We start from the raw sequence: 12,327 nt of genomic DNA, 5'->3' as shown, positions 1-12,327 counted from the left end.
TGGCTTAAATCATGGAAGGGGGATCAAGGTTCTGAGTCTAGACTTTGCTCTCTTCCATATGAGGGTTCTAGGTTGTATGGTTCCTCGCTTGATGACATCCTAGAGAGGGCCTCAGATAAGAAGAGGGGTTTCCCAGTTCCTCAGAAAACTTCCTTTTTTTTTCGTAAATCCCAGTTTTAAAAGTCAAAGGAGTAGGCAGGGAGAAATTTCCTAAAAGATCTTTTTTTGTTTTGTTCAAGCCCCAGGACAATAGACCAAAGGACAAACCGCAATGATGCCAGATCTCAGGTGAGGGGGGGACTGTCTCAGTTTCTCCCAGCCTGGAGCTCCATTTCTCAGAACAAATGGATCTTATCCTTTCTTATCCACCAGATTTTTTTGCGCAGACAGCTTGTCCCAAAAATCCGGAAAGAAGAAATGCTTTAGAGTTAGAAGTTTACTCCTTCTTGGACAAAGAGGTAGTTTGCCCGGTTCCCAAAGGGTTTTATTCCCCTCTATTCTTGGTGAAGAAACCCAATGGAACATTCAGAGTGATTTGAAATCTAAAAAAAAATAAACAAATCTCTGATGTATAAAAAAAAATTCTTATGGAGACGATAAAATCAACTGTAAATTTTCTCTTCCAGGATTGCTGTATGGCAAGCTTGGATCTGGATGCATATTACCATGTTCCAATCCATGCTTCCTCCCAAAAGTTTTTGAGAACAGCAGTCTGGGCCCAGGGAGAGTTACTGCATCTCCAATATGCCCTTTGGGGTTTTTCAGGCTCCCAGAGTCTTTACCAAAGTAGTGGCAGAAGTAGCGGATTTTGTAAGACTGTCTGGAATTGCGTTAGTGCCCTATCTGGACAATTTTTTTAATAGTCTCTCAATCAAAAGAGAGACAAAAAAATAATAATTCTAAAATTCTTCTGCTCCACTTTGCAAAATCTAGGATGGAAAATAAATTGGAAAAAATCATACCGAATTCCTTCTCAAGATTGCATTTTCTTAGGAATTCAACTGGACTCCTGTCTGCAAAGAAGTTTTCTTCCGCTTCCAAGGAAGGAGTCAATCAGGGAACAAGTATGGTCAGTCTTCCTTTCTTACCGATGTACTTTCAGGGAAGCAATGGCGGCAGTCGGGCAGATGACATCAGCGATTCCAGCAGTACCTATGCACAGATAAACTCCAGAGGGCTTCAAGCAAACATCCTAAAATCCTGAGACTGCTCCCCTTATTCCTTGGATCAGAGTTTCCACCTTTCTTCAAAGACAAGACTCTCCCTGTTGTGGTGGACAATTCCAGAGAATCTATCCCCAGGGGTTCCATGGATATTTGTAAACCTAACTGTAATTGCCACGGATGCCAGCCCTTGTGGGTTGGGGAGCCCACTCCCAGAACAGGTGCTAGCAGGGGAGATGGAACTTGAACACAAGGAAAGTATCATCCAATTTCAAGGAGTTAAAGGCAGTAGAGATGGCACTGAAGTCGGCTATACCAGAGGTAAAATACTGGAAGATTGTCTTCTATTCCGACAATTCTACAACAGTGGCCTACATAAACTGTCAAGGGGGAACGAGAGGCCCTTCCCTTTTGCTTCTATGCCAGAAGATCTTTTATATAGCAGAGGAGAGAAGGCTTTTTCTGTGAACATCATAGCAAACTTCCTAAGTCGAGTCTTCCCACAGTGGACCTTTTTGCCATAAGAGCCAACAGAAAATAGAGAGGTTCTTCTTCCTTAGCCATTTGGATGGCCTGTTAGCAATAGACAGGTTAGCACAGAACTGGAGCCAGGAGTTGGGGTATGCCTTCCCTCCATTTTGCCTTATTGCCCAGATATTGAAGAAAATGGAAAGAGAGGGGGCCTCTGTTATCCTGATGGCTCCAATGTGGCCAAAGAGGTCCTGGTACTCCAGTCTGCTAAATTTGGCAGTAGAGCCTCCGTGGCCCCTTCCGTTGAAAGAGGATCTTCTGTACCAGGGTCCGCTAGTTCATCCCAGCCCAGAAATTCTCCATCTCTCGTGTGGATTTTGAAAGGGAAGTTTGGTCTAGAAGGGGATTATCCGCCAAAGTAGTTTCCACTATGCTGAAGAGTAGGAAGGTGATTACCTCAAGAAAATATAACAAAGTTTGGAATGTTTTTTTTCAGCCTTCTTGGGACATAGCCCAGACCCCTTTAAGACTCCTGAAATGCCAAAGATCCTAGAGTTTTTGCAAGCAGGGCTAGACAGGAATCTTAAAGCATCTACATGGAAAGTCCAGGTAGCTGTTTTAAGTAATTTCTTTGATTCCAGATTAGCAAATCATCCATGGATTAAAAGATTATTGTCGGCAGCCTCAAGAATGCAGCCTACCTCTAATAAGGTGTTTATTAGACCGCTTCCATCCTTTGAGCCTAAGGTGGTCTTTGATTTTCATAGAAGTCAGGATGTGATTTTTTCCTCCTTCTGTCCAATTCCAACCAATATGTTGGAAGAAAGATTCCATTGCCTGGATGTCAGAAGGTGTTTAGTATTTTACCTAGACTCCGCTTCATCTTGGAGAATAGATGAGAATCTCCTTATTCAGTTTTTGGGTAAGGGTACTTTCACACTAGTGTTTTTCTTTTCCGGCATAGAGTTCCGTCCTAGGGGCTCTATACTGGAAAAGAACTGATAAGTTTTATCCCCATGCTTTCTGAATGGAGAGCAATCCGTTCAGGATGTCTTCAGTTCAGTCTTTTTGACTGATCAGGACAGAGATAAAACCGCAGCATGCAACGGTTTTATCTCCGGCCAACAAAAACTGAACACTTGCCTGATGACACCGGAAAGACGGATTTGGCATTTCAATGCATTAGTAAGACGGATCAGGATTCCTGATCAGCCCTACAAATGCCACCAGTTGGCATACGTTTTGATGGATCTGGCAGGTAGTTTCCGGCGACGGAAATGCTTGCCAGATCACTCTGCCGCAAGAGTAAAAGTACCCTAAAGCTAGAGGGCGCAAAGTCTCTACTAGTGTTATTGCTGGATGGGTAAAGAATTCTATTTCCCTGGCTTATTCTTCCCTTAACCTGACTCCTCGTTCGGGGCTCATTCCACCAGATCTGTGGAAGCCTCTTGGGCGGAGAGAGCGGATGCTTCTCTGGCCCAGATCTGCAGAGCTGCTACTTGGAGCTCTCCCCATACCTCTTTTTAGACATTATAGAGTGCATTTTGACTCTGATGCAGCCTTTGGGAGAAAAGTGCTACAAGCTACTTATTATAATATACAGTAGCTGGTAAAGTTACTTTCCTAGAAGATATTAGAAGAGATATAATTTACCAGATTGGTTCTCTTCTTTACCACTTTGTGTGTTGGTTTCTGTTTCAACCTTCTTGTTCTTGGTGGTTGGCACGCCTCCGGAGGTCTGTTTATTAGAATCACTGAGGTGTGGCGGGGGTGTGAACCATTTTATCTCCTCAGGTTTCCTGTCCTGGATGGGAGGTCCTAATTGCATGGGTTCCGTCATGGGTTTCAAGAAAAACAATTACCGGCAAGAGTAATTATTGTTCTCTCAGCAATGCGGGCACGTATGAACATGGGACCAACACAGATGCAATGGGTCAGATTCTCTTTGACAGTCCAGTGAGTAGTCTTCATTAGTGATTGACAGCCTTCTGTGTGTGAGAATGCTTGCATAGATATCTGTCCATCACTAAGCATTACTGCCAGGTGGATTTTTAACTCCAGAGTATGCAGGAGTAAAAATTAAAAAAAAATTACATAATTTTTTCCCCACACTACTATATATCAATTTGCTGAGGTGTTACTGCTGGAAAAACGTGCTGCATGCATGTTCTTGCAGACTACATGTTCAGTGTAATATGTTCCCTTTAGGGCTGTTTTATACGAGTTCTGGACTTGCAGGAGCGCACAGTATTATACTGATCTATAATGCTATGTGCCTCTGCTGTCAGTATAATTCTGTAGAAGTAAGCTCAAGCAGAGTCACACAGCATTATAAATCATGATAATTCTGTGCATTACCGCAATGGACTTGCTTGAGTGAAACCCCTTTTGTGTTTATGCTGTTAATCCCTATGGTTGCTGGGAGAGATTACTGCCTGATTTACCATGCCGTTCAGACTGTTGTTTAGAGCACCTTACCAGCATCCTCTTCTGTTATCCCACATCTCTAAAATCATTAACAATAGCGGGCGCTCCCTTGTGAAATACCTTAGGGTTCCCAGATAAGGACTGAAGGTGAGAATACTTTACCGAATAATGTTGTGCAAGTCCAGACACAACACTAGGAAATGGCAGAGAGGATTGGTCCGGCTGCTGCGCTTGCTTGCTTTGTTCACCGGGGTCCTCTAGATGGAGTCCGGAATACACATAGTAACGGGTTTGCTCAACAAGGAGCAGAAAAACAAAAGCAGGCTGCTCTATCTATAAAATTATGTATTAAAAACATACATGAAACACTATAACTAAAAGGCTAGCTATGCGTTTCAGTGGCGTAAAGTAAGAAGAAAATACATACATTTACATTACTGTCTGTTGTAGTTTTTATTTAATTCTATTTAATTTATTTTATTCTATTTAAATGTATGTAGTTTCTTCTGACTTTACAGCCTGATGAAGGTGGTGGCCCGCCACTGAAACGCATAGCTAGCCTTTTATTTAGAGTGTTTTATGTATGTTTTTAATAAATCATTTTATAGATGGCAGAGCACTTTAGTCTTTCTTTTTCTGCTCCTTGTTGAGCGAACGTGTTCCTATCTCTAAAATAATGGCATGGTGTGCAAAGTAAATTTCTGCTGACATGCCACGTTTTATATTGCCGAGTCTTTGCACTACCCATTCTCCATGACGTGCTTTAATTAATGACTATTGCACAGCCGTTTTTTGGCTGCCTAGCGTTCACATTCTTTTCTAAACGTACTACCCTACGATTCCCCTTTGTGTGTTTTCCACTTGTTTTGGCAGGGACTAAATGGGTACAGCCCTCTTTTTAGTCATGACTTGTTTTTGTTGTTGTTGCAGTCACCCGCAGAGCGAGCTACGATAACCTACGTAAAAGGCTGCATATCGGCTTTGGAGGCATGGCTACCTAGAAACATATACATTGTGGCTGGAGCTTTTTTGGTGATATCCATTTTACAGGTTTGTATCTGAGTATATCTGTGGTACCTTCTGTGGGATACTAAATGGTTCAGGAGTGATGGTGACAGATGGCCTTACAACTGTGGACCCAGGCAGAAATGAATTATTTTATAGAAAAGATAGCTATACATTTTATAAGATTCCTATTTCAGTTCTTTAAAACTGGGAAAGCCATAATGTAATGATGACCATGCGTATCCTGTCTTTTTGTTTTTTTTCCACTAGATTTTTGGTATTTACCTGGCTCGGACGCTTATGTCTGACATTGAAGCTGTAAAGGCCGGATACCGGTTTTAAGCTCGAACCTGTAGACTGGAGGCCTTCAGAGAAATCTCTGTACAACTCCTACTCCTGTAGACCTATGTTATCCACTGGAGACTCTTGAGCCAACACCCTGGTTGTCCTGCATCTACAAAGCGGAGGCTTGGAACGCATAAAGAAGGCCCGTTTATCAATATCTTTGGAGTATGAGACTGAAGTTCCTCCAATAGCGTCTGTATGTAGTTTCTTCATGAAACGTCCTCCCCTCTTACCTGCTGACTGAGGCATGTGGGACTATTAAGGGATTGTTTGATGCGTGAAGCCTTTTCTTCGCAGGACACATTATGGGTTTAGCTCTGGTTTGTATAAATGACTGTGATGTTGTTGGACCATAACCACTGCCATATTTGGGTGACTTCTATATCCTTAATACAAAGGGCAGTCCCCAGTGTGTGTATGGTGTATTGCGTACATTTCTTCTTGTTCTAGATGCATTTACCTTGCCCCTGGTCATAATTTCCAATTGACTGCCCCTTGCAGCAAAATACCAAAATAACATTTCAAGAGCTCTTTACCTTGACGTGTAAATATTCTAATATATGGTCTCTATATTTCATACAATACCACAAGTTAATGTTCTTCATCTGTTCTAGCACGTGCTATTGTGAAGAAAACATGGCATCCTTGTATGATAACCGGTTTGGGGTTTGAGTGTAGATTGGAAGTATGCAATAACCCTTACGTTAGTAAAACATGGCTGCTATCCTCTGAAAACAGTGACATGCTTGTTTACAGGTTGTGTGTGGTATTGCAGCTCAGCCCAATTCACTTCATTGGAGCGGAGCTGCAATAGTGGACCCAACCTTGCGGAAGTAGGCGCGGTTTGTGGCAGAAAACAGCCGTGTTTTTCTAATTCTGCAGAGCCTCTTAAAAGAGAAGGTCCAATCTTGCAACAGTTTTTATTTTAAATTGTCAGGATGTGCTTAAAATTAAGTCAAAACTAACCTAATAAACATTTAAAGACCCCTGCAAACCTACACGTGTCCATTGTAACAGACGACAAACCCTGTGGAGTCTGAGCTTACAGTTACATATCTGGTAGGGTACAGAGGAATGGGCTCAGACTGCTCAGGGTTTGGTTGTGGCTTGTTACCATGGAGACACTTAGGTCAGCATGAGAGCTGTAGACGTAAAGCAAAAGGGCAAGATGGCCTTTAAAATAGCCCATAAAAGTTTCAGGTATTAAAGTAGCACTCCAAAGTGTGTGATATATATTATACATACACAACACATATATATTGACATACTTTTTAGGCTTGGGCGATAGATATTTTTTATTTTTATAGACCTATTGATTGATTTTAACTGTTGAGTGTCAGCGGCAGTCCAGAAGATTCCATGCCAGTGCAACTATCAATAACCTGCTGGATAGTTAATTCAATCGGTTACACTACAAAAAGTCTCGGTGTAGCCCAGGCCTTGGCCTACAGAATGGTTTGGAAAGTCACAGCGTATAAGTAAAGTCCTGTATGCTTGTGGTGAAGCTTGCATGCTGTTACTGCATTTTCTGTATTGTCACAGCAGGCCACTGCCATCTTGTGGTTGCTGTAAATATTGCAACAAATGGAAATGTTCATCTTTTTAGCTGAAATAATTGCATAGAACGAAACATTTTTTGTATTTTTTTTTTTTTATGCATATACCTTGACATGTTTACATTTTTCCTATATTACTAGATCATGAAGGATTCATGTTTAGTAACATTGGTATGGCCATTCCTTCACTCCTTGCTATATTTCATTGATTTTTATTTTATTTCTTTAAAAAAACTTTGGAAAGTGTTTTATTTGTGAAATAACATGTTTGATAAAAATATGCGTTGTAACCTTTGCATTTTAGCAAGTGTCTAAATTGTTTAAAGGGGTTGTCTTATCCCAGACATTAGGCTGTTTTTACACTTTAGCCACCAATGTTTGTGTAGATCTGCCTTTAAAGGGCAGGTGAAACTGGCTGACCTGTTACATGTGCCCTTGGCAGCTGAAGACATCGGTATTTGTCCCATGTTCATATGTGCCCGTATTTCTGAGAAAAATGATGTTTTAATATATGCAAATTAGCCTCTAGGAGCAACAGGGGTGTGGCCGTTACACCTAGAGGCTCTGCTCTCTCTTCAACTGCTGCTCTCTTTCTACTTTGACAGGGCCAAGCAGTGAAAACATAATCACACTTGGCCCTGACTTCTCCTAAAGTCCATTCAGGGTGCAGGGCGCACGGCAGCTGCAGAGAGAGCAGAGCCTATATGTGTAATGGCAACTCCTCTGTTGCTCCCAGAGGCTTATTTGCATATATTAAAACATTTTTCTCAGCAATGCGGGCATATGTGAACAACACAGATGCCTTCAGCTGCCAAGCGCACATGGAACAGGTCACAAAAAAAGGATAAGCAGCACTCCAAGCCCCTTAGTGGGATAAATCCATATTCAATGTTCAAGTCACCTGGTATGCATCCAAGGCAACGCAGTGCACGCGGTGAGGGGTCCTGGCTCGGGATCCCAGTTCTCTACAGCCAGATTCATAGGTACAAATCTGCTGATGTCCTTTTAAAGGAGTTTTCTAGGCTCCGGATATTGATGACCTACCTTCAGGATAGGTCATTAATATCCGAACAGTGAGGGTCCGACACCCCCCATTGATCAGCTATGTCTTGCAGCTTCTGGCACTGGAACAAACTTTTTTGATTGTAGCAAGAAGCACAACTCTGTTCAAAGTGTAGTAGGCTTGGCCCCCATTGAAGTGAATAGGAGCTTGGCTGCAGTAACTCAGCATACCCACTATACTGCTTTCCATTTAAAGTGCTAGTTACAGTGCTAGAGGCTGCAGGGAACTGCTGATCAGTAGGGTGTGGGGTGTCGGACTCCCCCTATCAGATATTAATGACCTGTCCTGAGGAGAATTGCAAGAAAATTTTGACTAAAAACCTTCAGAATCACAGGTGCATATCCATGAAGCAAACATAATTACAAAAAACAAGATGGCTGCACACCGTTATATATGCAAACAATAGAGCTAAGAAATGGGGGTCATTCTAGTTAAAAGTGGTACAATAGCGACTATAAATGAGTAATGGAAGCTCTTAGCGCACATCCTGTCCTGAGAATAAGTCATCAATTTTAAGAGCCTGGAAAACTCCTTTAGTGCGACTACATCTTTGTGGGCACTTTACAGCGTAGACTAGGGAATTACCTAAAAAGAAATCCTTTAATCATGGATACGTGTTGCTCCCATTTTAAAGGGGTATTCCAGATTTTAATGTTGTTGGCCTTTCCTCAGCATAGGCCATCTATACCATGTTGCAGGGTCCAGGACCTGCTCCCCTGTCAATCATTTGTTTGAATAGCTCCGGCGCTGTAAATGGAAGCAGTACTGCAGGTACAAGGTTCTTCCACTGCACAATGGCTGGAGTAGCTGATTGGAGAGGGTTAACGCCCTGCACCCCCAACAATCGCCTGTTTCAGAGTAGCTGCAGAAGAACGCAGCTCCTGAGGCTAGGCCATCCATATTAAGGCTGTACCTGTCTTCCCAGCTGATCCGGCTGTTGTCAATGATTTGCTGCTGACCTTGATGTAGACCACCACTGCTTTCCAGCAGCCTTTGATGTCACAGGATTTTTTTGATCCCTCCATACAAATCAGCCATCTTATTACTCTGTGTTGACACTCTAAGGCTGGGTTCACACCTGAGCGTTTTACAGCGCGTTCCTACGCGCTGTAAAACGCTCAACAGGAAGAAACCAATGCTTCCCTATGGGAATGGTTCTCACCTGGGCGTTTTACAGCGCGTACGATCGCGCTGTAAAACGCCCGACGCATAATCAAGTACTTGAGCTTCTTTGGGGCGTTTTGACGCGCGTTTGTGGCCATAGGACACTGCAGTCAATCACACAAACGCGCGTCAAACGCGCGTTTACTATTACAAAAAACGCGCATAAAAACGCGCGTAAAATGCGCGTTTGAGAAACGCTCAGGTGTGAAAGCAGGGTCACTCTGAACGCATTTGGTAATGACATTTCTTCTGTTTTGCACAATCTTCCCCCTCCTCAAGAGGGCGGCACATTTACCTTTTCATTTCCTGTTAAACATAGAGGGGGTCATGGTTGCAGCCGATAACCATTTGTAGAGAACTCCAGGATAGGTCATCCATATCAGATCTGCAGGGGGTCTGACTCCCGGCATCCCTGCCGATTCACTGTTTGGATAGTTCTGCACGCCACCTACATTGTAGTGGTCGTGCAGTGTAATTACAGCTTCAGCTCCGATTCACGTGCACAGGAGAGAAATCTGTAACTACACTACACCACCTCTACAATGTAGATGTGCAGGCGAGCATTAAAGAGGACGCAGCGAGGCGGTGCTGGGAGTCAGACCTGTGCTGCGAATAGATCATCAGTGTCTGCTTCCTTGACACACCCTTTAAATATCTAAGCAAATCCTCCTACTTCCGTTGTACTTTGATCCATATAGAAAGTAGACATTCTGCAAGAATCTGTCTCTTTTTATGACAGAACAAGTTACCTCTAAGGCCCTATGCCCGTGACTGTATTATGGCTCTGGTCAACCTCCAGCACTTTACTGTACTAGATAAATTTGCTATGAAAAAGCTTGGTTGTATCCCCTCGGAGTGTTGCGTCTAGGGGAGAATTTGAATGCGTCACCAGGGGCTGTGTGCGCCTCTACAGCCTCCTGCACACAGAAGTGTATGAACTCCTCCGGTGCAACACTCTGCATCATTTCTCCTAATTGTTTTATCATTAAAAATCGGTGCAAGTAAAGCAAAGTGTGTGTGAATTTATTCCATAACATATGCCAAATATTGTAAAGATGTTGTGTGAAAGGAACCTGTCTGCACGAAATGAAGTGCAATCTGCAGACAGCATGGTATAGGCAGATTTGTCCAGTCCATTGCACATCTTGATCGCTGCACGCTAATTCACGGGGCAATAATTTCTGAAATTCTAACTATTGTATGAGAATTCATGCAATTTTCGCTCCATCTTATAGGCCCCTTACACAGAGAATGCTACCAATCGCTGATAATAGCCGAATGGGCAGAGATTTAATTGTAGAAAATTACAAGTTTTTCCGTCTCCTTTCTATCAATCGGCTCTATAACATATGGCCTGCAGATTGCTCCTCATTTTGTGATGACAGATCCTCTAATTTCCCTCCGCCACTTACTTGCATCACTCATACTGTATCGCTCACAGGTGAACACTGTGTCTTGATCTGGCGCAGGCTCCCACTACAGTAGGGCAGATACCAGATATAGAAAACTATTTTTAAATAAAGTTTTCTTTTTCTAGCATCTTGTTGTTCTTTGTTATAACTTTTTTTTGTCTTGTAATACTATTGATGGTGCAGTGTAATTACTGCCGTTTGTCCCATTCAGTTGTCGGTACACTGCACCACTGCTTCGTTCTAGATAGCATGCAGTTAAAGGGTTTCGTCACCTGAAAAATGGGTATTAATCTGTCTGTCGTGCGAACATTTTTATAATGGTAGGCTATGGTATCGCACTGCGACGTGACAGTCGCAAAAATTGATTTTTCTGCGACTGTCACAGCATGTTGCAGTGCAACACCATAGACTACCATAAAAATTATCGCACGACATTGGTGCAACACAATGTGGAGCGACAAATGTTGCAGTGTAGTTGTGCCCTATAGCACGAGAATTGTCGTTGTGTAGACCTAGCCTAAATCTTGCCCCGTTCAGGCGCAGTGAGAAAGCCAGCAGCTGCCGAGTGCCCTTCAGTATTCGGCGCAGTGAGTAAACGGCGTGAGATTTAGGCTGCATTCACACGTCCGTGGTGTGTTGCGGACCTGCAAATTGCGGGTCCGCAACACACCAGCCCGTCACCCCCATAAAAATACCTATTCTTGTCCGCAAGCTGCGGACAAGAATAGGACATGCTCTATCTTTTTGCAGAGTTGTGGACCTAAAGATCGGGGCCGCACACTGTGTGCTGTCCGCATCCATTCCGTTCCCATAGAGAATGAATGGGTCTGCACCCGTTCCGCAAAATTGCAGAACGGATGCGGACACATTCTGTGGACGTGTGAATGGAGCCTTACACTGCAGACATGGCAAGCGGGAGGAGAGCAGCGCTGCTTGCCCCTGGAAATCTAGTGGAGCAGGGCAATGCCAGAGGTGGTAGAACGGAGCCCCCTGCTCCTAAAGGCTAATTAGCATATTATTGGGAAAAACAAACTTTTTGAACGGTGGCAGGCAGTGAGATGGCACTAATATAGTTATGTTTAGCTGACATTAGCACATCGCTAATGTCAGCCAGCTTAATACCCATTTTTCAGGTGACAAATAGCCTTTAAACAGTGAAGATGCCACAGTGCTTGCATGAGCACCATGAGTTCTTCAAACATCTAGTGAGGGTCCTAGGAGTCGGGCCCCCACCGATCTGACATTGACCTATCCTGAGTATAGGTCATCAATATACTAGCGCTGCGCAAGACCTTTAAATAAATAGTGCAGAGTATTGGAACACCATACCAGTATAGTACAGTCGTGGCCAAAAGTTTTGAGAATGACATAAATATTGGAAATTGGAGAAGTTGCTGCTTAAGTTTTTATAATGGCAATTTGCATATACTCCAGAATGTTATGAAGAGTGATCATATGAATTGCATAGTCCTTATTTGCCATGAAAATTAACTTAATCCCCAAAAAAAACTTTCCACTGCATTTCATTGCTGTCATTGAAGGACCTGCTGAGATCATTTCAGAAATCGTCTTGTTAACTCGGGTGAGAATGAGGACGAGCACAAGGCTGCAGATCATTATGTCAGGCTGATTGGGTTAAAATGGCAGACTTGACCTGTTAAAAGGAGGGTGATGCTTGAAATCATTGTTCTTCCATTGTTAACCATGGTGACCTGCAAAGA

General features: G+C 43.0%; 1 protein-coding gene across 2 annotated transcripts in view; it reads left to right on the top strand.

Annotated features, from left to right (window-relative positions):
- Window positions 1-7,263, top strand: part of TSPAN14 (tetraspanin 14) — a 51,433-nt gene extending 44,170 nt beyond the window's left edge. For both annotated transcript variants that reach the window (XM_044296425.1, XM_044296426.1), the window contains exons 8-9: window positions 4,992-5,111; window positions 5,337-7,263. In XM_044296425.1, coding sequence (XP_044152360.1) covers window positions 4,992-5,111; window positions 5,337-5,408 — 192 coding nt within the window. In that variant the 3' untranslated portion in view covers window positions 5,409-7,263. The remainder of the gene's footprint in view (window positions 1-4,991; window positions 5,112-5,336) is intronic.
- Window positions 7,264-12,327: the final 5,064 nt, after the last annotated feature.

The sequence above is a fragment of the Bufo gargarizans genome, chromosome 6 (assembly GCF_014858855.1).
Source record: "Bufo gargarizans isolate SCDJY-AF-19 chromosome 6, ASM1485885v1, whole genome shotgun sequence".
Classification (NCBI taxonomy): Eukaryota; Metazoa; Chordata; class Amphibia; order Anura; family Bufonidae; genus Bufo; species Bufo gargarizans.
The sequence above is the reverse complement of the archived record's forward strand: the minus strand, read 5'-3'. Positions and strand labels throughout refer to the sequence as shown.